The following is a 24,672-nucleotide window of genomic DNA, read 5'->3' as shown; positions in this document are numbered from 1 at the left end:
GCCATGTAGATCTGTGGGAAACAAGCTCTATCCTTTTGCAGGGTGGAGTGAGCTAGGAGAAGAGTCAGGCAGGGGAGGGCAGGATGCTGAAGGGCTCAGCTTACTTTTTACCTAAAGTTCCCTGAGGTGGATTGTGAGTGGCTGAATGGAACCCCAGGCAGGTCCTCCAAGGTCCACACCACACCCATCTCTTGTTGGGGTTGTGAAGTGCTGTCCAGTTGGTTCCGACCCATAGTGACCCTGTATAGGGTTTCCTAGGAGTACCTAGTGAGCTTGAACTGCCGACCTTGCAGTTCAAATGGCTTTGCAGTCTGGTGCATTAACCCACAGCGCTACAACAGGACTCCCACCCATCTCTTCTTGTTGTTGTTGTATGCCTGGAGTCGGTTCCGATTCATAGCTACCCTGTATAGGGTTGCAGAGGCTGTAAATCTTTACAGGAGCAGAAAGCCTCATCTTTCTTCTGCGGAACCGCTGGTAGTTTCGAACTGCCGACCTTGAGGTTCGCAGCCGGATTCGTAACCACTACGCTCCTTTACCCATCTCTTTGGAAAGTGGAAAGTAGATGAGGCTAGGGTGGGAGGGTGCTGGGCTGGAGACTGGGAGTGCCTAGTGAACTAGTTGACTTCCTCAACAAAAGAGCCAGTGGGGGCTTTCAGACTCCATAGAAGATCACTGGGTACATCCCAATGAAGTCTAGCTTTTGACTGGGAGCTGGGGCCTGATCCATGATGGGCTGCACGAGCATTGGTGGCCCTCCTCCCGCCCATGACCCCTCCAGGAAGTCCCCATGCCCACATCCTCACCTCCTACTCTGTTCCCTACGCCCCCAAGAGCAAATCAGGGGGGCACAACCGGTCCACAGTCCGGGTTGAGACCATCAGACCGATGGGTGCATTTTCACCTCTGCTATCCCGTGGGCGCACCCATTCTGAGAAAAAAACACACCTCTGGAATGCCCAGGTGGCAGGACCTAAGCCCTTGAGGGGAGGGACTCCAGGAGCTTCGCGAGCACAGGACGTCGGCATTCAGGGCACGTGGGCGCCCGGGATGAGACGAGTAAAAAGGGTATCCCCGAAGGCACAGCCAACATTGTGACCACTGGGCCATACGCCACGAGGGCGCGTGATGAGTGTGGGAAGCGTTGTGGGTTCGGAGGCGCAATGAAGGCAGAAGGACATCCGAGCGCAGTGGGGCTGGTAGCCGGGACTCCGCGGCCCCACACAGCCCTCCCAAACCGGTGCCCCCGAGGGCGGAGTCTGCGCTAGTCCCGCCCCTTCGTCTCGTCCGACCGCGCGCCCCCGGCCCGGCTGCGGCGCGTGACGCGGGGCGCGCGGATCAGCGACACAGCAGGCGCAGGCGGCTGGTAGGACCCGGGCGCGGCCGGCATGGCGGGGACAGCAGCGGTGCCGGCGGCAGGTCCCGAGCCCATGCCCAGCTATGCGCAGTTGGTGCAGCGCGGCTGGGGTAGCGCGCTGGAAGCGGCGAGGGACTGCAAGGACTGCGGCTGGGGTCTGGCGCGCCGCGGCCTGGCCGAGCACGCGCACCTAGCGCCGCCAGAGCTGCTGCTGCTGGCAGTCGGCGCGCTCGGCTGGACTGTGCTGCGTGAGGCGGCAAACGCACGGCTCTTTCGGGTGAGTGCGGAGGACAAGGACCTGGGGGACCCGGGATACCGGACACCTTTTTTGTGTAAGCGTGGTGGGGCCGGGACTGGGGAAAGAAAGGGATTCCTGAGCCACTGCGCACCTTTTTCAGGTGAGTGTAGCGGGGGCCTCGAAGTGGACCTGGGACTGAGGGGCAGGAACGAGAGGGCCCGGAAATGAAGGAGACCTTGGACCCTGGAGAGTAACCCTTCGTTACTCTCGGATGAATATGGTTGCAGGGTCCCGGGCCCGGGTGTGGCCCCACAATGAGCGGAGACCTCGGGACCTGGGGACCCCAAGGCAGGACGTTCTGGGAATGAGGAGACTTGGTAACCACGCGCCCCTTCGGGCAGGGCCGAGCCACCTAGGGAAGCGGGACGGCGGGAGAGCCCTGTGCATGCGGGCGATGCGGGCGCCCTTGGAGTAGGGCTCGAGCAGCCGCGAGGCGGGGCTGCCCGCAGCTCCTGGTCGGTGACGGTGAAGAGGCAGGACTGCCTGCACTGCCTAGGGTCAGCGCCACCATCTGACCATTGGCGGCAAAAAGCTGGAGGACGAGACGCAGCAGGGCTTCAGGCTGGACAGTGATGTTGCCAGGACTGCGCTGGCCGGTGGCTGGCCTCCCAGGCTGGGGGTGGGAGGGGCTGCTGTCATCTGCTCAGCATTGGGGGAGCCCTGTGCCTGTCTCCGGTGATCGTGGGGGTAACTCTGGCTCACCGCCTCTCTTCCCTGGGGAGGGGTTGCTGATTCCGGAGCTGAATGGAAAGGCAGCCTCAGACCGCGGGTCACACCTCCCCAGTCTGGCAGTGGTGAGGGGACAGAGTGCCCAGTGCCAACAAAAGGGCCTTTCTCTGTTGGCCAGGGAGAGACTGGCCTTGTTAGGTAGGGGGTAGGCTGTTGTTTCTGGGGGCCCCTGTCTCCTCCCCCACCCACTTGTCACTCTCATCACGGAGAGCTCTAAGCACTGGGAGATGGATGAGAAGAGTCCTTGTATACATCAGCCCTATCCCCTAGCTGACTTTGTCCCCATTCTCCTTCTCTCCCCTCATCTTCCCAATTTTCTAGTGGGAAACTCGAGGTGGAGGAGGTGGTTGGGAGGAAATGTGGTGGCCCCTGAGCTTTGAGAGCAAACTTGAGCCCTCTCCACTCATCTGGGAGAGAGCCAGCCAAGTGGGGGACAGTGAGGTCACCCTACCTACTCCCCCAGTGGTCCTGAAGCGGGCTCCCACCCCCAGTCTCTGTGTGGGGCATGTGACCCAGTTCTGGATTCGCCCTTCCCAAGCACTTCTGAAGAAACTGGGTGGGGCACAGGGGCTGCCCCAGTCCCCAAAAATGCATCTTCTTGGCAGCAGCCCTGTTGCCAGGGGTTACCAGAGCTGACTCTGGCTGTCTTCATGGTAACCATTCCTGGCTCTGAGCTTCCTCAGCCAGAAGTTCCCTTGGAGCCCCCTCCTTGCAGACTGGACTCTCCCAGCAGTGCTATAGCCCTGCTCCCAGAGGACTAAGGGCCCCTACCTAGAACCCCAGGGATACCAGACTCAGTGTGCAACTGAGTCACCCCTCAGATTCCTCCATGTTTGGCCCTGCTCTTCTCCCTGGTGTCACCCCTGGTCCCTGTATCTCAGCTCCCACTCCTGCTCAACCGTGAAACCCCTCCCTTGTCCTCTCCCCTCTTTCTCCCTCTAGCTCCATTTTATCCTCTCTTTGTCTCCCTTCAATTCCCATGGATCCCCACCTTCCAACCCATATTATCCTTAAGCCCTCCCTAAACACCTGCTAAACAGTGCTTCTTTCCCCTCAGGTTTTCCCTGCCCCCTTATGTCCCTCTGTGAATACCCCTTGGATTTTCCAGCCCCTCATGTTCTCTTGGCATCCCCATATTCTCCCTCACATTTTCTTCTAGGAGTTTCTCCCCCAGACCCCTCACAGTTTCTTTGAACATTTTCTCCTCCCCATTATATCTCCATCTCCCCCCGGACCCCTCAACACCCTGACTCTCCTGCCATCCCCATTGGCTTCCCTCTTATGAGGCCCCTACGGCCCTCACAACCCCCTCCCCAGCACCACAGTGCCCGGACAGCTGGGCACTAACTTTAGTTCTTGGCATGCACATGCAAGCTCCAGTTACACTTGGGCAGCTGTGGGCACAGGGGCCCTCTCCACCCTCCAGGATGATGCCCAGTCTCAGGAATCCCCAACCTCAACTTCCCCACCTTGGATGAGTGGCCCCTGCCACCCAGAACCCATGACCACCCACCCTCTCACCCATAGCCCCTTGCCAAATGGTACCGCCTTCAGCCCAGAGATGCTGCCAAGATGCCTGAGAGCGCCTGGAAGTTTCTCTTCTACCTGGGCGTCTGGAGCTACAGTACCTACCTGCTCTTCGGAACTGACTACCCCTTTTTCCATGATCCACCCTCCGTCTTCTACGGTAGGGGCCCTGCAGGGGAGGGGGGAGGGGGGCCCTGAAAGAGGCGGCTCCTTCATTCCCCAAGGTAGGGGTCCAGGTGGCAGAAACAGCATGTGCAAAAGGCCTGAAGCATATACAGTCTTGGTGTGAGTGTGAGTGAGAGAGAAGAGAGGTGGCTGAAGTTGTGTTTTATTCTAAATGGCATGGGGTTAAGTGAGGGGGCTGAGAGGGGAGGGGAGTGAGGAGGCCTCACCATATGTTTCTTATCCCTGTGCTGAACTCCAACTGTGCATCAGGGGTGCATGTGACTGATATTTCAGGGTGTCTACAGCCCTCCTGTATGTTTGAACAGTCTGTGATGAGAGTGGGTAGACATGCCCAGCCCCCCTTGAGGAGCTAGTATGAAAACTCTGAGTTGTGGGGTCCTAGGCTTACTCAGCCCCCCACATGACTCCCCATGTTCCCATTCTCTGGGAGGGGAGACGCACAACTGTTGCTCAGTTTCCCTTTTGGAGCTTCTTAGCACTCCAAGTACAGAGTTGTCCCTGACCTCTCCTCATGAACTACACTGTGGACCTTCCAGTTGCTTGCTTCTTACAACACGTTTATTGAGTGCCTGCTATGTGCCAGGAGGGGTCCCTGAGCTGTGCAGAGAGTGAACATACTTGACTGCTAACTGAAAGGTTGGTAGTTTGTGGTATCTTAGATGGAAGACCTGGTGAGCTACTTTTGAACAATCTGCCATTGAAAACCCTATAGCCCAACAGCCAAAAGGTGGAACCAACCAAAATGCCCATCAGCCAATGGATGGATCCACAAACTGTGGTACATACATACGAGAGGGCATCAAAAAATTCCATTATCTTTTAAAGTTTTTATTGTGAATTGAATGAAAGTTTATAGGGCATATCATCAGTTTTGCATTCAACAAATCATGTACTTTTGTTTCATTACAATGGTTATAATCCCCTCCATGTACCATCAGTTAACAGTATTTCTATTCATTTTAGCTCTTTTTTTTTAAACACTCAGGCATATATAATAATTTACACCACCAAAGGGCACATTCTGCAAGCCTGCCTCGTGGCCGCCAGCTCTCAGTCCCTCTGATTCCATGAATCTAGAGTCCTCAGCTGCTCCTTCTCTCCATGTTCCCCATATCTGTCGCCATCTCTGGTGTCTCTGCTTCTCTGGATAGGGTCCTGCATTCCACTTGTGCTCTTCTTCCTTGATGGTCCTAGGGTCCTCTGTTTCTGGACTGTCTGTAAGATTAACTACTCCATTATCTTTTAATTCCGCTTTTCCACAAATGTTCTGGAATATTGCTCAGGCAGTTGTTGTTGTTGTTGTGAAGTACCATCGAGTTGGCTCCGACCCATAGCGATCCTGTATAGGGTATCCGAGGAGTAGCTAGTAAGCTTGAACCACCAACCTTGCAGTTCAAACGGCTTTGCAGTCTGGTGTATTAACCCACAGTGCCTCACCAGGACTCTGCTCAGCCAGTAGGAGGAATGAAATCTTGATGCGTGCTGCAGTGGAGTTGGAGCTTACAAACAATATGCTGAGTAAAATAAGTCAATCACAAAAGGACAAATAGGACATGACATGACTTATATATGGTGTTCTGGCGTGGCACGGTAGGATAAGCACTGCAAGGTTGCCAGTTCAAACATATCAGACGCTCCTTGAAAACCCTATACAGAGTCACTAGGAGTCAGAACCAACTTGCTGGCACTTAACAACAACATATTAAAAAAAAAAAAAAAAAAACCCAAAAAAACCCAGAAGAGGCAAATGAATAGAGACCAAAATGTACTAGTAGTTACCAGAACAGGAAGGAGGGTGAAACAGGGGTATTGAAAAAGGGGGATTGAAAATTCACATTGATTAATGGTAGGGTTGCACAGCTAATTATTATAATTGCTGTCAGTAAGTTGTACCACATATTAAAAGTTGAATTGGCAAAAGTTGTGTGAAAGATACATTTACAACAGCCACAACTATTCAGAAAGTACCCTCTGAGACTGCTGATGTACAACCAAACCTCCGAGGATTTGGTTCCTTGGTTTGGAAGTTTAGGATCATGGTTTCCTGGAACTCCTAGTTAAATGACCTGCTGGTGCGCTCATTGCTTCAATCCTACCTTTTAGTTTGTTGTGTTGCTGGTCTACCTTTGTTGTTGTTGTTTGGGAATAGGAGTGATGGTTAGGGTTGGGACTATGGCTAGGTCTTATCTAGGCCTTAGGACTTCATTTAATTAGGGTTATGGTTAGGACTGGACAGTGAATAAGGAACTTTAGAAGAATTGAGTTATGGTGTTGGAGGAGAATATCAAAAGTACCATGAGCTGCCAGAAGAACAAACCAATCTGTGTTGGAAGAAGTGCAGCCAGAATGCTCCTTGGAAGCCAGGATGGCCAGACTTGGTCTCTCAGACTTCGGATATATTGTCAGGAGGGCTCAGTCCCTGGAGGAGGACATCATGCTTGGTAAAGTGGAGGGTTAGCAAAAAAGAGGAAGACCCTGAACTAGATGGATTGGCACAATAGCAGTAGCAGCAGTGGGCTCAAGTGTAGCAATGATTCTGAGATTGGCACAGGACTGGGCAGTGTTTCGTTCTGTTGTGCGTAAGGTTGCTATGAGTTGGTACTGACTTGATGGCACCTAACAACAACAACAAGAGTTAGTGTTAGGGGTAGGGGTTGTGCTAGAGCTAGAAGTAAGGTTTGCTCTAGTTTTTAGGGGTGGTGGTGGTGGTTATGTGCCGTGGAGTCAGTTCTGACTCATAGCGGCCCTGTTATAGAGTTTCTGAGGCTGTACATCTTTACAGGAGCAGAAAGCCTCATCTTTCTCCTGCAAAACCGCTGGTAATTTCGAACTGCTGACTGAAATTAGCAACCACTATGCTACCAGAGCTCCTTAGTTTTTAGGGTTACAGTTAAGTATATTTTTATTTAATTTTTTTTCTTGAAATGTACTTGATTACCTCTTACTTTGAAAGTTTTATAACTGAATTACGCCTTTGTACTTTGTTTTGTTGTTGTTGTTGCAACTGTATCTCTGGTTCTTCATTTTTAGTTTTTATGCTCTGTTTTACTATTTCTCTATAAGGGTTGTGTCTAAGGTGCTATTGTCATGTATGTTAGTTTCAGATTTGTTGTCTCCTGGTTTTGGTTCTTAATCCAAAGAACTTCCTTTTGTATTTTTTGTAAGATTGGTTTGGTGTTTACAGATTCTTTTAATTTCTGTTTGTCTGAAAATGACCTAACTTTGCTACATGTTTGATGGACCATTTTGCTGGGTATATGATTCTTGTTTGGCAGTTTCTTTCTTTCAGAGTCTCATGTATGTCATCCCATTATCTTCTTGTCTATATGATTTCTGCTGAGAAATCAAAGCTTAGTCTTATTCGTACTCTCCTTTGTAGGTAACTTTTCATTTTCCCTGAGCTGCTCTCAGGATTCTTTACTTGTCTTTGGTTTTGAACAATTTGATTATAATATGTCTTGGTGTTTTTCTTTTAGGTTCTTGCTGTTTAGTTATCGCCTCATCTATCATGATGTTAGGGAGGTTTTCTTCCAACAACTCTTGGACAGTAGTCTTTATTATTATTATTATTAATTTATCTCTTCCTGTTCAGGAATTCCTCTCGCACTTAAGTTATTTCTCTTGATAGTGTCCCACGTAAATCTTAGGCTTTCCTCAGACTTTTGTTGTTGTTGTTGTTTTTTCTGATTGTTTCTCTATCAGATGATATTTGAGAGATTTGTATTCAAGCTCAGTAATAAGAATTCCCACCGATTCAATTCTTATTCTTTGCCCTTTCCGTGTATTATTTATTTCTGAAGTTTTAATCTTCTGATTTTCTAATTTCTGATTTTGGATGGTTCCCTTTTTTTTTTTTTTTCATTTATTTGGCCAACTGGTTCTTTGATTTTTTCCCCATAGCTTTGCCTATGTTTTCCTTGATTTCATCTGTAGTTTTCTTGATGTTTCTCTCCATCTGTTGATGTTGCCTAATGAACATTCTTTTAAATCCCTTACCAGGCAGCCCCAGTACCATTTCTGGTGCTGTGTTTTCTGACTCTGTCTTAGTCACTTTTTTGAGGCACTTTGTCTTGTTTCTTTGTGTAAGTTGAAATGGTCTGTTTTCTCAGAGACATTATGATATTGTGTTTAAAGTTAGTTAATAATTATATATTGGTATCTTCTTAGGCACTCACCACCGGTCTCCTGGTGAATGTGGAAGTGTGTACTCAGTTAGTTCTTGGTTCACTGCTGGTGTAGTGCAGTTTAGGGCATTCACAGAAGCTAGGTGCGCAATCCCAGGCAGAGTAGAGGTTTCGCAGAAGAGGGTGCCACTGGCTGCTGGGCTGGTGAGGAGAGGTACTGTCCACACCCCAATCTACCAGGAAAGTACAACCTCCAGCCACGTCCTGTGCCCGAAGGCTGCCGTATCCACAACCACTCACAGAAGTTCCAAGTGGCCATGCGACGCCACGCCAGCCCACAGTTAGCTTGTTTTTCTTGTCTCGCTGCTCCTATTCAACTCCTCTTCTAGTTGACATTCAGTTCATCTTCCTGCCCTGTCCGCTGATGCTCAGGGCTCCAGGATTACCATCTGCATCTGTTTCACTTGGTCTTCCATGTCTTTATTGAAGAAGGTTGGCTTAGTGCATCTACTTACTCTACCATCTTGCCCCAGACCCGTGGTGAGTGCCTGAGAAGACACCAATATACAATTACCAACTAACTATAAACACAATACCACAATGTCTCTGTGCTCTGAAAAGCTTGCATGCACCCATCCAAGGTGCAACAATGGGTCTCTATTCACCTGGAATAACGGAGAAAGAAGAGTCAGAAATAGAAGGAGGATATGGAATGTCTGGCTGATTGCCTCCATAAGCAATTATTATCTCCTTTACCATGAGACCAGAAGACATGAATGGTACCTGGCTGCCCATTACTGGACATTTTGATCAAAGATTTCATAGAAGAATCGTGATCAAAAGGGAGAAAATACAGAACAGAATTTAAAATTCTCATAGACTAAACACTTTCTGGAACCATGAAAGGTGGTGAAACCCCCAGAACTATTGTTCTGAGATAATTTTTAAGCTTTAAATAAAAAACATCCCCTAGGAAAATAATGTTAAGATGCTTGGCTGTCTTATGAATCTTGGTTTCCCTTGCATACTATTATAAAATAGACACTGGAGGAGGAGAGAAAGGAATAGCCAGAAATATCATCATAGAAAGCTTGTAAGTCCGTCTTCTGCCTATAACTGATTGGAATACCTAAAATGTAGCTACAACGTGCCCAATGAAGGAGGCGTCCTGTGGAGCCTCTACATTACATAAGACCGTAGGTGGAATCCTGAACAGCATCCAGAATCTTCAGAGGTGGGAAATTTCTACTTGAAAGGACGGGCAGACCAGCCTGAAGCGGCTAGAAGAACAGAAGATACTTCTTGAAAGAAAGACTTACAGGAAAAAATACAAAACAATATAGGCAGACCAACTGATTACTACAAGAACATGCAAGTTGCTCGCCCAGGAGACATCAAGGCAAGTGGTTGGGTCCCCTCAGAGCAAACCCCCTTCCAAGACTAAGACTCAATGGGAGTACACGCTCTGATTGGTGATCATGTTCGCCACTGATAAGGGGAAGTGAGGGAAAAACAGCAATGAAGCTGCAAGCTAAGCCCTACAACGTTCAATAGACTCCTGTGAACCCTGTTGGAGACCTGGTTGGCCAGCAGTGTGGCAAGACCTGAGGACTTGTAGGCCCAGAGTCAGTGACATAGCCACAGAGGACTAGAGTGGAGAGTGAAGCGTCCAGCTGATAAGAAGAGAGGGCATATGCACAAGAACACCCACACTTGCAGATAGTACCCACTTGACCTGGCTTCAATGACTGGATGATCAGAGCTCAACTAGAAGAAGAAAGAAGAGGAAAAAAAGAGTAATCTGGTACAATTTGATGAACTTGACCTACAGCTATGGATGCAGTAGCTCAAAAGTGGGAACAAATCCTTACAGCAAGGATCATTCCCACCCCCTCCATACACAGAGTAGATAGGGATGGGCGACTTGGACATTGACTGCCCAAAATGGGGGGCTTACAGAGGCAAGAAGTGACTGGCTTAGAAGCTTTCAAGAGGGAACCTAGATCCAGAGGGCATAGAGGAAGGTAGAATTTCCACTGAGTAGTATCCAATCTGTCTAGGCGGGGCTGATGAAAGGAAATGTGGATAGGTCTCTTGTGATACAATAGTGAATAATTGTTATCAGGACTGATTGTGAGGGTTGGAAATGTAAAGGTAGATTTGTTTTAGCAAGAAGGGGAGTGATTAACTTTGCAGTCTAGGAGCGGAGGTCCCTGGGACCATAAAGGGAGAAGAGCGGAGACCGGGATCCTATCCAGAGAAGCAATGATGCCAGAGGTGGAGGCAGAGATGATGACGTGGCGAGATGAAGCAGTTGGGGACTTTAGACCCAGTGATGGAGAGGGGCTGTGTGCTGACGACTAGAGGGCAGGCTTGCAGGGTATACCCTTTGGTTAGTTGATGAGGCATGGAGGGGATTGTAACCATGTCAATGAAACAATACACAATAGGATGAATGTAAAACTAATGTTCTCCCTTGTAAACTATCACATAATTCACAATATAACATTCAGTATATATATATATATATATATATAGTTTAACTTAACTAATAAAAATGAAATGTGTAAAAGCCTTGGATTAGAAAACCAAAACCAAAGAATATGTAAAAAAGGAAAGAACACTCTTGGCATGTCTCAAGCTGAAAGAACTGAAGAAAAATTCAAGCCTTGAGTTGCAATATTGAGGAATTTTATGAGCAAAATAGTGAGCAACACAGGAAGCATCAAAACAAGATGGGAAAAATACAGAGTCACTCTACTAAAAACAATGAATAGCTGTCGGACCATTTCAGGAGGTAGTACGATAAAGAACCAATGGATAATATTTGATCAAGGACTATTTCATTTTAGATCAACTAAGATTTCCAAGCTGCATTGAAGTTGTTGCTGAAAAACGAGGCTTCAGCAATTGATGGAATGCCAATTGAGATTTTCCAACAAGCCTATTGAACAACGGTAGCACTCACTCGTCTGAGCCAATCAACTAGAAGAGATCAATGTTTGTGCCCATTTCCAACAGAATGCAGAAATTGTTAAACAATAACATCGATATCAAATGCAAGTAAAATTTTGCTGAAGATAATTTTAAAAATGTTTGCTGCAGTACATCGACAGGGAACTGCCAGAAATTCAAGCTAGAGTCAGAAGAGCAAGGGATATCACTGTTGATATTAGATGGATCTTGGCTGAAAGCAGAGACTACAAGAAAAAATTGTATCTGTGTTTCATTGACTATGCAAAGGCATTCTACTGTGTGGTTCATAGTCAACTATGGATAACATTGCAGACACCAGAGTCTGGAGGTCAGGAGGGTGAGGTGGGGGTACATCTGGGGTCACCCAATGTGTGTGTGTATGTGTTTGTGTGATCAGAAGGGAGTCCACTGATGGGGGCAGACCTAAGTGCAAACTCTGGGGCTGCCGCTGGGGTTAGTAGAGTAAGGGTGAGGACCAGCTGACTCTGGTGATCAGTGGACACAGCAGAGACAGAAGATTCCATAGAATTGGGGGATGGCAAAATTGGGGTGAAGTGTAGAAGTAGTAGAGGGACCATGGGGCCCCGGGAAGGACTTTTTTCAGTTGCTGTCAAATCAACCCTAACTTCCAGGAACCCTAACTCAGAGTGACTCCATAGCATTTTCAAAGGCTGAGTTTCCAGATCTTTCTTCCAAGGGGTTTCTGGGTAGACTAGAACTGCCAACTTTTCAGTTAGTAGCCAAGTGTCTGTTTGTACCACCTAGGGGCTCCAGAGGGACCTTTAGGATGGGAGAGATAACCACATGTCTCAGGGCTGGTCCTTGGGAGATGAAGGAGTACCAACTGGTGGTCTCGCATGTGTGGGTGAGAGGGATTGTGACCAGGTGAGGTGACGCTCATCCTGGAGCCTGAGACAGTCTGGGATACCGCACATGGGGTCCCTGAATGCTGGTAATGATGATCACGCTCAGAAATGCTCAGTTTGGACAGTAAATGATTGCACCCCCTTCCTTCACTACTACCCACTGAATCTGGGCTGAGTGGGAATGGCTCCCCCATTGACCAGGACTTGGGCCAGCAGGGAACTCTGGTGGGCAGAAACGCAGCCACGAGCATCAACATGCAGATGAGGGTATCTCAGTCTCCTTGGGCTGCCATAACCAAGTCCCACCATGAGAGGGAGCTCTAGAGAACAGATACTGATTCTCACTGTTTAGGGAGTCTAACTCAGGGCATCATCCGCCATGTTGATTCCTACTGAGACTCCAAGGGAGAATCTGTTCTGTGCTTCTCTAGCTCGTAGTGAGTGACAGCAGACCATAGTATCCATCTGCTTCTGTGTGTGACCCACCCCACTCCCCTGCCTGTTCTCCCCTTTTACAAGAGACTTCTCAAAAGGGTTTGGGATTAGCACCCTATGCCAGCATGACTCCATCAACTGATAATCAAAGGGAACCAATCTCTCTTTCTCCAAACAAGGGTGCTTTCAGAGGTGCAGGTACTGGGACTTTGGTGTGCCTTTTAGGGAACACAGTTCCATCCATAAAGGGACCAGAGGAGCTTGTACAAGCCATTCTTCCATGACCCTTAATGCCTGCCACCACACAGCTCTGTGCTGTGTCCTTGGCCTCTGTGAAACAGAGACACCTGGCCAGGTGGAGATCGAGACAGGTGTTAGGTTTCCACACAGAACTTGGCACACAGAAGACTCGGTGTCCTTCCTCTCCCTGTGGCCTCCTCGCCTGTGCCACCCCTTCCTCCCCTAGGCTGGGGTGTAGCTAGGATGTGGTCCCTGTGGCCACATCCACCATCGCCAGGGCCTGCAGTCTTCTGTTCCCTCAGCTCCTGCCATATCTGAATGAAAGTTAGGTGTGTCGTCCAGGCCAGTTTGGAACTGGGCCTCACTTGGAGGAGCCCTGAGGACAGGTGGGGGTCTAGAGACAGCATTGAAGGGGGTGGCCAGAGGACCAAGGTGGAGAGAGACAAAGTCACCTGGTGGGGAGTAGGGAGGGCTAAGGGCCAGAAGCCTCACCAACTGCAAGGTTTCCATGTGGCTGCTTGCGGATGAGAGTAGAGCTGGGGAGAGGTCACGGCTACAGCTCAGAGTGTGGGTTTGCCATAGTGTCTTGGGGACTCCTAGATGTAGTTCAAGCAAGGAGTGGTAAGTGTCTCTTTTAAAATTGAGATAAAATTCACTTCACAGAACTCTTGTTGGTTGCATTGGAGTTGATTCTGACTCAAGACACGTGTGCAGAATAGAATCACTCCATAGGGTTTTCTTAACTGTAATCTTTGCAGAAGCAGATCACCAGGACTTTCTTCCATAGCGCTGCTGGGAGGGTTCAAACCACCACCCTTTCAGCTCATCGCTGAGCCCTTCACCATTTGCTCCACTCAGCGGTTCCACTCAAGCACTCTACTTGGAACGGGAACCATTCAGTGACATTTAACCCTTTGGTGTTGTGCCACCACCACCTTTATCTAGTTCCAGAAGATTCTCAGGACCCCAAAAGGAGGCCTATACCCATTAGCAGCCACTTCCCACCCCTCTCCTTCAGTCTGACAGCTGCTCATTTGTTTCTGTGTCTATGGATTTGCCTGTTCTAGACGCTGCATATGAATGGAATCCAACAATACGTGGCCTCGTGTGCTCATTTCTCTCACTGAACGTCATGCTTTCAAGATTCATCCATGTTGTGGCTTCTTTCCAAACCTCGTTCCTTGTTATGGCTGATAGTTTTCCCTGCTAGCCGCAGTAGAGAGTAAGCCAAAATGGCATATAGTGAAGAAGAAATTACCATTAATGTATGTGGGAAACATCTATAGTGCAGCCAGAGTGCTCCTTAGAGGCCAGGATGGCCAAACTTCGTCTCTCATACTTTAGACATATTGTCAGGAGGGACCAGTCACTGGAGAAGGATATCATGTTTGGTAAGGTGGAGGGTCAGAGAAAAAGAGGAAGACCCCCAGCAAGATGGATTGGCCAAATGGCAGTATCGATGGACTCAAGCGTGGCAACCATTGTGAGGTTGGTCCAGGACTGGGCAGTGTTTCGTTCTGTTGTACATAGGGTTAATGGCACCTAACAACAACAACAGGTCCAAAAATAGTGTACCGAATCACAGAAAATCTAAACTCACACTAACAGCACTCACAGACACATTCCTAAGTTATGGCGACTTGATGCAGAGATGCTGGTGTAGTTCCTGGGGAAGGAGCTTGGGGGCTGCCTCTTTCACTACTTGCTGTAAAATGCTAAATGCTAGTTCAGCTTCTCATCTTGTTTCATAAAAGCAAAGGAGCATAAAGTGCACTTTTGAAATGCAGGGGATACTAGTATTCCGTTGTGTAGATGGACCACATTGTGTTTAGCCAGCATTTGTTGATGGACACTTGGGTTGTTTCTACCTTTTGTCTGTTGTGACTTGTGTTGCAGTGAGCATTGATTTATCAACTATCTGAGTCCCTGCTTTCAGTTCTTCTAGGGACATATGTCTGAGTGGAATTTCTGGGTCCTGGGCTAACTCTATGGGGAGTGTGGATGCTAGGAGCAGGTGGCAAAGGCCAAGGAGGTGCCAGGGCAGCGTTGAGTGGGAGATGGCCCAGACCAGGCTGCGAGGTGACAGGGACAGAGGGATGTGGACAGGAGGGAGCCCTCTGTATGGGGTCCAGGAGGGTCTCAGCTGTGCAGATGAAGAGATATTACCAGAGCAAGCGTGTGGGAGCCATCCGAGGGCAGCTGAGCTTGGGGGTGGAGAAGGGACATAGAGGCCTAGTCGCTGGTCACTGAGTTCAATGTGGGGAGAGCTCCAGATGGAATCAGGGGTCCGCTTTGGAGGGTAGGTGGTGAAGGGCACCCACAGGGGGACAACCTAGAAAGCTGCAGGTCAGTGTGGCCAAGGTAGTGTGGATGAGGTATGGAGAGGGCTATGGGATGGTCCCGCTCTGAGCTAGGGGTCCAAGGCACTGGGAAGGCACAGGGCCCTAGCGGGGGTGAGTGGGTGTGTTAGGGAGACTGGGGGAGCAAGAGAAGGCAACATTATGGGTGTTCTGGGAATTCTGCCTCTACTGCAAGTTGGGGATTTGCAGGGAAGGGGAAGCTAGGAGGCTAGCAAGACAGGGTGCCTGAGCTGCTCAGAGGAGAATGTGGAAAGTGGGGGCTGGAGCAACAATGGAAATAGTACAAGTGACTGAGACATGTCAGGGCATGGGGTTCCTCAGTCTCTTTAAGAGTCAGCTCATAACAATGTATCAGTACTGGTTCAGAATTGTAACAAACAGATCATGGGGTGTCCCTGGCCCTGGGTGGTGCAAAAAACACTGTTTGACTACTCAGATTGGAGGTTCGTGTCCACTCAGAGGCACCTCAGAAGAAATGCCTGGCAAACTATTTCTGAAACAAATCCACCATTGCAAACCTTATGGAGCACAGTGCTACTCTGATATACATGAGACACGAGTCAGAATCAACTTGACAGCAATTGGTTTGTTTGTTTTCTGGTAATAATTGGAGAAACGGTGTGTGTGTGTGTGTGTGTGTGTGTGTGTGTGGTAGCATATAGGAACTTTCTCTTCTATTTGCTTAATTCTTTTGTCAACCTAAAAGGGTCTAAAAGATAAAGTCTGTTGATAAATAAAACAACAGCAGGTAGAGAATTAGGAAAGTAGAGGGGACAGGGGGCCATTCATGGGCCCTGAGCGTCTGACATGGTTTTTGCAGACTGGAAGCCGGGCATGGCAGTGCCGTGGGACATCTCAGCAGCTTACCTCCTGCAAGGCAGCTTCTACGGCCACGCCATCTATGCCACACTCTACATGGACGCCTGGCGTAAGGACTCGGTGGTCATGCTCATACACCACGTGGTCACTGTGGTCCTCATTGTTTCTTCGTATGCTTTCCGGTAAGTGAAGGACTGGGATGGAGCAGTGAGGGAGGGGGTGTGGTGGGGGAGGGTTGTGATCAGGAACCCCCAAAAACGGGAGAGGCTGGAGAAAGGAAACCTTTGGAGGGCAGGATGAGGTTAGAGGTTACAACCCCACCCAGCATCTGTCCCCCTCAGATTCCCACCTGAGCGGGGGGGTGTGGCAGAGGCCACCAGTGCAGCCACCATTGGCCACTGGTGGTCTGAGCAGTTGAGCCAGACCTTGTTTAAGCTTTGAGAGTCACCGCTACCCCGTGTGGAAGGTTTCATGCAAGCGTATCAGTGCAGGCGTTTCAGTGAGGGATCATGGCATCCTGATGACATGCTGAGATGATGAGAGACTGAGTTACTTCTATTATTAAAGTGAATTTGGCCTGTTGCTTTTATTTTTTTAGTGCCGCTGTAACAGAAACGCCACATGGCAGGTTTTAAAGAACAGGACTGTTTTGTCTCACCGTTCCAGAAAGCCAGAAGTTGGGTTTCAGGGTGTGGCTGGAGGGGAAGGTTTTCTCTGGTGCCACTAGACGAATGGCCTGTCCTTGCAGCAGCTCTAGCCACTGTGTTGCTGGATTCCTTGACAAGCTTATCTTTCCTACTTTAGTGCTAACCTTTTTCTGCCTAATCTGCTCCTTTCCTGTCTCAAAAGTGAGTCCTGGTGTGGCATTGTAGGATAATGCACTGGACTGAAAGGGCGGTTTAAACCACAGTGTCAGCAGTTCAAACTCATCAGCCACTCCTCGGAAACCCTATACAGGGGCACTGTGAGTCAGAACCAACTTGAGGACACGTAACAAGGACAACATTGATAGGGTCTTATTAACATACAAAGAAAACCATATTCCCAGTTGGGATTATACTCACACATATTTTTAGGGGACATCATTCAACCTGGAGTCCTGGTGTGGCGCTGTAGGATGAGCACTGGAATCCACAGTTGGTTTGAACCACGAACTCAGTGATACAAACTCACCTGCCGCTTCTTGGAAACGCTACACAGGATTGCTGTGAGTCAGAACCGACTCAAGGTCACTTAACAACAGCAACAACATTCGATCCCTAAAAGCTGGTGTTTTTAAAACTTTTTTAACATAGTGGTTACGAAGCAGGCTGCTAACCTCAAGGTCGGCAGTTCGAAACTACCAGCTTCTCTGCGGGAGAAAGATGAGGCTTTCTGCTCCTGTAGAGATTTACAACCTCGGAAACCCTGTGAAGGGTCACTGTGAGTTGGAACCGACTCCACGGTACTTAACAACACAACAACTAGAAAACTTAAAATAGTGTATGTGCTTCTTTCTAGCCAATAAAGTTGCCTGGCCATGGGGACTGATTCAACTTACATGAATTAAATGTAAATTAAACTAAATGTTTCGCTCCTCAGCCACATTCGCACCAGCCACATGTCAAGTGCTCAGTGGCCACACATGGCTGGTGGCTCCAGTCTTGTCCAATGTAGGTACAGAACATCTTCATCATTCTAGAAAGTTCTGTGGGATAGCACTGTTGTAGAGGGTGGAGACAGATGTTAAAACGGGGGGGGGGGAGAGATTGAAAAAAAGAAACCAATATTTTATCTAAAGGTGGTGAAAACTGTAGGGAAAAATCAAGTCAGAGGATGAGGACTGGGCAGGGTGTTGCGGGTTTAGGTGGGGAGTCTGGGGTGACAGGTAAGCAAAGTCAGAAAGGATGTGAAGGTAAGTGTTACAACATATGCAAAGGCTATGGGCCAGGAGCACAGGATCTGTTGGGAGAGCTGGACAGAGGCAGTAGGGATCCTGTGAGAGGAGCAGGGAGCGTTGTTAACTTGGGGAGCTGAATCCAGGCCCCTTGGTTGGGTGGCTTGGAGGTGAAAAGGTGGGCGCATCTTTAGAAGCCCCACTGGGGACACAGAGGTGGCCTTTGCTAGGCAATCATTTAGGTAGCTGAGACATTGACACTACAACTGAGAAATGCACTCCTGGTGAGACTGGACAAAGGTCAGGGCTTGGGAGACAAACGTGGGTCAGACACTCAAGACTCCTGAGCCCACCAGGACAGTGAGGTGGAAGGGCAAGGCGCTGGGTTCCTGGCAGGGAGCGTGCAGCCAGGACCCCAAGCGTGAGCTGCGTGCTCCCACCCCCAGGTACCATAACGTGGGGGTCCTCGTGCTCTTCCTGCATGACATCAGTGACGTGCTGCTCGAGTTCACCAAGCTCAACATATACTTCAAGTTTCGGGGCGGGACCCACCACCGGCTTCACAAGCTTGCTGCTGACCTGGGCTGCATCAGCTTCTGTGTCAGCTGGTGAGGGCCGTGGGGGGCTGCGGTAGAGGGGGTGAAGGGTGTGGGGAGAGAAGGGCTGGGACAGGGAGCCCAAGAGTGGATGGACAAGGACTGATGGGATAGGCAGGAATAAGCCAGGTTGGGCAGGAAGGAATGGGGCCGGGATAAAGTGGGGATTGACCCAGGCTTAGGAAAGGGCAGAGATGGACAAGCACAGATGGGGGCAAGTCAGGGAAGGAATAGGACAGGAAGGGATGTGGCCAGGGGAGAGGGCAGGTTGGGGACCCAGCAGGGATGGGTGGGTGAGGTCATGAGAAGTAGGTACAGGCAGGGAGCAGACACAGCCTCTACCACAGCCTCTGACCACTCCTTGTGCTCCAGGTTCTGGTTTCGGCTCTACTGGTTTCCACTCAAGGTCCTGTATGCCACATGGCACTGCAGCCTGCGCTCCGTGCCCGACATCCCCTTCTACTTCTTCTTCAATGCACTGCTCCTGGCACTCACCCTCATGAACCTTTACTGGTTTCTGGTGAGTCTTCCCTCCCCTCCCCTGGCTCCTCCCGCTGCTCCTTCCTTTCTTACTCTCCTTTGGTCTCCTCCTCCATCTCCCTCTGGGGGCCCCCCATGACCCTTACTGCATCCTCACTCGCCTCTCCCCCACAGTACATCATGGCCTTCGCTGCCAAGGTGCTGACAGGCCAGATGCAGGAGTTGAGCGATGTGCGGGATTACGACTCTGTGGTGGACACCCCCAGTCCCAAGCCAAGTAAAGACGAGTGAGTATGCACCCCGCCAGCATGAGTAGGACCCAACCAGAGCACTGTCTGAGGGCTAGCCCCAAGTTATGGACCAGGCGGACAGATAGACTCTGCCCCAGGCCACATGTACAGCTGAGCCTGCAATAAAGGCATGTACAGATGGCCTCAAAACAATAGTTAATGCTGAATGAACAGTAACAGGAGGCGGGGCTGGAGAAGCAGTGGGGCTGGGCAGTGTTGTGTTGTACAGGAGTGCGCAGGGGCAGGGCCTGGGTCTTGAAGAGGAGTCTTGAACTGGGCCAGGCGCTGGCTTCCTCCCCATGTTCCAGCAAGAAGGAATGATGGGTATGCAAACCAGAGGGATGCTAGGGTAGTGAGGCCCAAGCTCAATGCACACCACGCCAATGCTGTCCTGGACTTAGACCCCAATAGGAAATGGAGCTGGGGGCTTCTCTCAGTGGGCATCTGAAGGAGGCAGAGAATCAGCGTCCTGAGTGTGAGCCAGGGGGCTCAGAAACCCTAAGTCAAGGTGAGAGCCCAGGAGGGCAGAATAGGTTGGAGGTAATGAATTGGGCCAAGGAGCAGCTCCCCAAGGCAAGTTAGGGAATATTCTAGAAGGAGCAAGTGTTGGTGGGAGGGTGCTGAGGAGCCCAGAGGGTATTACTGGGCCCGAGTCTCTGATTTGGTGGAGGCAGATATTCGTGGGCATCTGGTGGTTTTGGGACGTTGTGAGGATCAGGGCTTGACTGGGGATCCAGAAAAAAGGGAGACCAGACAGAGATCAGAGATGAAAAAAAACAACAACTCTTGAAAGGCTCAAGAGTGGGGAAGCATACCACTTAATAACTGTATGCATCTGCACCCCCAAACTTGGGCTGACAAGTGTACAGGGTGGGCAGAGGCTCAAATACCTGACTGGGGCTGGAGTGGGCTTGGGCAAAGAGTGCAGACTGGACCAGGACACAGAGAGGGCTGGGTAAAGCACAGTGCCCATGGTAGGGGGACAGCTGACCAACTTGGGGGTCACCACATTTGTCACTGAGATAGTCAGGTGGCTGGAGCCAAGAGCAGTGTGGGGTCCCCTTTCAGCTCCGTGTTTAAGGTGGCTCAAGCCAAGCTTGCTTTGGATGTAGATGAAACAGCAAAAGGACTTAACAATGGCAGACCCCAAATTTTGGGCTCTAGCTGTTGTCACCACAGTGGATCCTGGGGAGAGCTGAGTGTGGTGGAGTGGGGAGTTGGGAGTCATAATTGAGGTACCTTCCATGGAGACACCCTGTAAAAATGGCATGAGGGCAGTGTCTGACCTCTTCTGGCTTCATAAGGGGGAACGAGAATCACCATCAGCTCAAGTCTGATTCCTATAAGGTGGAGATCAGACATGCCTCCACACTCCAACCTTTTTTTTTTAAAAAACCAATTCTGAAACCACTATCCCACCCAAGGTACTCTCTACTTCTCAGCTGGATTACCCACTGTATTGGTCATAGGGAACTCACAAACAATACTCACAATTATGGGGCTTACTAGGGAAGTTAGGTTATAATTCAGGATCAGAAATGCTCAGGACACAGTTCTCTCATTGGTCTTGCACCTCTAAGCCACACCATGCCTTGGCCTCTGCCCTGTTTAGGCAGGTGTTATGAAGCTCCTTTAACACCGCTGATAAATTCCCAAAGGGCATGCTACTCCACCATAAGCCTCAGCCTGAAGCTGCTCAGCTCTAGCTTCATAGGTCAGCAAACCAGAAAGACAGTGGTGGCTTCACCCGAGGTGCATTGGTCAGGAATCAAACCAGGATCTCCCACAGGAAAGTTGAGAATTCTACCCTTTTGCCACCACTGCCCCAACAGTCATCACGTTGTTATGAGGCTCTGTGAGGTCATTGTGTCTCATAGTGACCCTATGCACAACAGAATGAAACAGTGCCCAGTCCTGCACCCTCCTCACAAGTGTTATGTTGTCTAAACCATTGTGACTGCCACTGTGTCCGTCCATCTTGTTGGGGGTCTTCCTCTTTTTTGCTGATCCTCCACTTTATCAAGCATGATGCCCTTCCTGATAATGTCCAAAATACAAGAGACAAAGTCTTGACCTCATGGGCTGTTAAGGAGCACTCTGGCTGTACTTCTTCCAATGCAGATTGTTTGTTCTTTTGGAAGTCCATGACATTTAAAATATTCTCCTCCAACACCATATTTCAAATGCATCAGTTCTTCTACGGTCTTCCTTATTCATTGTCCAACTGTCACCTGCCTATGAGGCCATTAAAATACCATGGCTTGGCAGTGATGCCTGAGATGGAGGCAGAGACGATGACATGGAGAGATGGAGCAGCTGGGAATTTTAGACACAGAAAGGGAGAGGGGCTGTGTGCTGATGACCGGGGGAGGGGGGGAAACGGGGCAGGCTTGTAGGGTACACCCTTTGGTTGGTTGATGATGTATGGAGGGGATTGTAATCATGGCAATGAAACAATACACAATAGGATGACTATAAAACTAATGTTCTCCAATGTAAACTATCACATAATTCACAATAAAACATTTAAACAAACAAACAAAAAAAAGCACCATGGCTTGGGTCAGGCATACCTTAGTCATCAAAGTAACATCTTTGCTCTTGAACACTTTAAAGAGGTCTTTTGCAGCATATTTGCCAATTCAGTACGTCATTTGATTCCTTGAGTGCTGTTTCCATGAGTGTTGATTTTGGATCCAAGCAAAATGAAGTCTGATAACGTTAATCTTTTCTCTGTTTATCATGATTTTATTTATTGGTCCAGTTGAAAGGATTTTTGTTTTCTTTCCAGTGAGGTGCAGTTTATACTGAAAGCTTAGTATGTGATCTTCATCAGTAAATATTTCAAGTTTTCTTTGTTTCCAGCAAGCAAGGTTGTATCATCTGCATATCACAGGTTGTGGATTAGTCTTCCTCCAATCCTGATGTCATGTTCTTCTTCATATTAATTTCATTAGATTTGCCCAGCATATAGGTTGAATAAGTATGACATACACTTTATATTTTTGTTGTTAAGTGCTGTCTAGTTATTTCCGACTCATAGGGGCCCTGTATAGGGTTTCCAATGAATTGTTGGTAGTTTTAAACCGCTGACCTTGTGGTTAGCAGTCCAGTGCTTATCCTACAGCATATCTCCATGTATATTGTTAGATACGGTTGAGTCGGTTCTGTCTCAGCAACGCTGTGCATAACAGAACAAAACATTTCCCGGTCCTGTGCCATCCTAACAAGTTTTGCTACACTTGAGCCCATTCCTGCTGCCTTTGCGACATCTTGTTAGGATCTTCCTCTTCATTGCTGACCCTCCACTTTACCAAGCATGATGTCCATTCATATGTTGTTGTTAGGTGCTGTTGGTACCAATTCATAGCAACGCTATGCACAACAGACTGAAACACTGCTCAGTCCTGCGCCAACCTTACAATCATTGCTACGTTTGAGCCCATTGTTCCTGCCACTGTGCCAATCCATTTAGTTGGGGTTTTTTCTCTTTTTTTCTGACTCTCCTCTTTACCAAATATGATATCCTTCTCCATGGACTGGTCCCTCCTGATAACATGTCCAAAGTATGCAAGATGAAGTCTGGCCATTCTGGCTTCCAAGGAGCATTCTGGCTATACTTCTTCCAACACAGATTGGTTTATTCTTTTGGCAGTCCATGGGACTTTATTCTCCAACACCATAACTCAAATGCATCAATTTTTCTACTGTCTTCCTTATATACTGTCCAACTTTCACATGCATATGAAGTTATTGAAAATACCATGGCTTGGGTCAGGTGCACCTTAGTTCTCAAACTAATATCTTTGCTCTTGCACAGTTTGAAGATGTCTTATACAGCAGATTTGCCTAATGTGATACATAGTTTAATTTGTTGCCTGCTGCTCCTATGAATGTTAATGATTGATCCAAGCAAAATTAAGTCTTTAAGAACTTCAATCTTTTCTCTATTTATATGGGCGTTGTTTATTGGTCCAGTGGTGAGGATTCTTGTCTTCTTTACATTGAAGTGCAACCTATGCCAAAGGCTGTGGTCTTTGATCTTCATCAGTAAATATTTTAAGTCCTGTTTACTTTCAGCAAGCAAGGTTGTATCATCTGCATATGTTGTTGTTGTTATGTGTCGTGGAGTCGGTTCCGACTCATAGCAACCCTGTATAGGGTTTCCGAGGCTGTAAATCTTTATGGGAGCAGAAAGCCTCATCTTTCTCTCGCGGGACAGCTGGTAGTTTCAAACTGCTGACCTTGCGGTTTGCAGCCCAATTCGTAACCACTATTAGTGCTACCAGCTTGTTAGTGAATCCTCCTCCAATCCTGATCCCATAATTTTCTTCATACAACCCAGCTTCTCAGATTCTGTGCTCAGTATACAGATTGAATAAGTATGGTGAAAGAATACAACTCTGGTGCACACTTTGCTAATTTAAAACCATTCAGTGGTCCCTTGTTGTATTCAAACAATTGCCTCTTGGTCTATGTACAGGTTCATGAACACAATCAAGTGTTCTGGAATACTCATTCTCCATAATGTTGTCCATAGCTTGTCATGGTCCACACAATTAAAAGCCTTTGCATAGTCAAAAAAAACACAGGTAAACATCTTATTCTCTGTTTGCAGCCAAGATCCATCTGACATCAGCAATGATAGCCCTCATTCTACATCCTCGTCTGAATCCCGCTTGATTGAACCTCTGGCAGTTTCTGTCAATGTACATTTCCAGCCATTTTTGGATTATCTTTAGCAAAACTTCACTTGCATGAGCTATTAATGTTATTGTCCACTGACTTCTGCATTCCATTGGGTCACCTCTCTTTGGAATGGTCACAAATATGGATTTCTTCCAGTCAGTTGGTCAGGTAGCTGGCTTCTAAATTTCTTGGCATAGACGAGTGAGTACCTCCAGTGCTACATCAGTTTGTTGAAAGATTTCAATTTATATTCCATTGATTCCTGGACCCTTGTTCTTTGCTAATCCCTTCAGTGCACTTTGGTCTTCTTCCTTCAGTATCACTGGCTCTTGATCACATGCTACCTTTTGAAATGATTGAACATAGACCATTCCTATTTGGTACAGTGACTCTGCGTATTCCTTCCATCTTCTTTTGATGCTTTCTGCATCATTCGATATTTTGCCCATAGAATCCTTCAATATTTCAAGTCAAGACTTGAATTTTTTCTTCACTTCCTCCAGCTTGAGAAATGCTGAGCATGTTCTTCCCTTTTGGTTTTCTAACTCCAGATCTTTGTACATTTTGTTGTATTTGACTTTGTCTTCTCGAGCTGCTCCTTGAAATTTCCTATTTAGCTCGGCTACCTCCGTGGCACTGTGGGCTAATGTGCCAGACTGCAAAGCCATTTGAACAGCAAAGTTGGCGGTTCAAACTCACCAGCTGCTCCTTAGAAACCCTATACAGGGTCGCTATGGGTCAGAATCGACTCAATGACACTTAACAACAACAGCAACCTCCTCATTTCATCCATTTGCTTTAGCATCTTTATGCTGAAGAGCAAG

At 48.4% G+C, this 24,672-nt stretch overlaps 1 protein-coding gene across 1 annotated transcript; it reads left to right on the top strand.

Moving 5' to 3' along the window:
- The first annotated feature begins 1,388 nt into the window (after window positions 1-1,388).
- CERS1 (ceramide synthase 1) lies at window positions 1,389-19,160 on the top strand. Its single transcript, XM_006876342.1, has 6 exons — window positions 1,389-1,634; window positions 3,912-4,071; window positions 15,919-16,099; window positions 18,240-18,401; window positions 18,762-18,909; window positions 19,044-19,160. The coding sequence occupies exons 1-6, from the start codon at window positions 1,389-1,391 to the stop codon at window positions 19,158-19,160; spliced, it is 1,014 nt and encodes a 337-aa protein (XP_006876404.1).
- Window positions 19,161-24,672: the final 5,512 nt, after the last annotated feature.

Source organism: Chrysochloris asiatica, unplaced genomic scaffold, assembly GCF_000296735.1.
Source record: "Chrysochloris asiatica unplaced genomic scaffold, ChrAsi1.0 scaffold00374, whole genome shotgun sequence".
In the NCBI taxonomy this organism is placed as follows: Eukaryota; Metazoa; Chordata; class Mammalia; order Afrosoricida; family Chrysochloridae; genus Chrysochloris; species Chrysochloris asiatica.
This window is presented reverse-complemented; position numbering and strand designations above follow the sequence as displayed.

Bases quoted from the DNA above. Each gene is read 5' to 3' on its own strand.
- CERS1 (XM_006876342.1), top strand. From the start codon at position 1,389: ATGGCGGGGACAGCAGCGGTGCCGGCGGCAGGTCCCGAGCCCATGCCC. The intron at 4,072-15,918 runs GTAGGGGCCCTG...TGGTTTTTGCAG, and splicing joins TCCACCCTCCGTCTTCTACG to ACTGGAAGCCGGGCATGGCA. The intron at 18,910-19,043 runs GTGAGTCTTCCC...TCTCCCCCACAG, and splicing joins TGAACCTTTACTGGTTTCTG to TACATCATGGCCTTCGCTGC.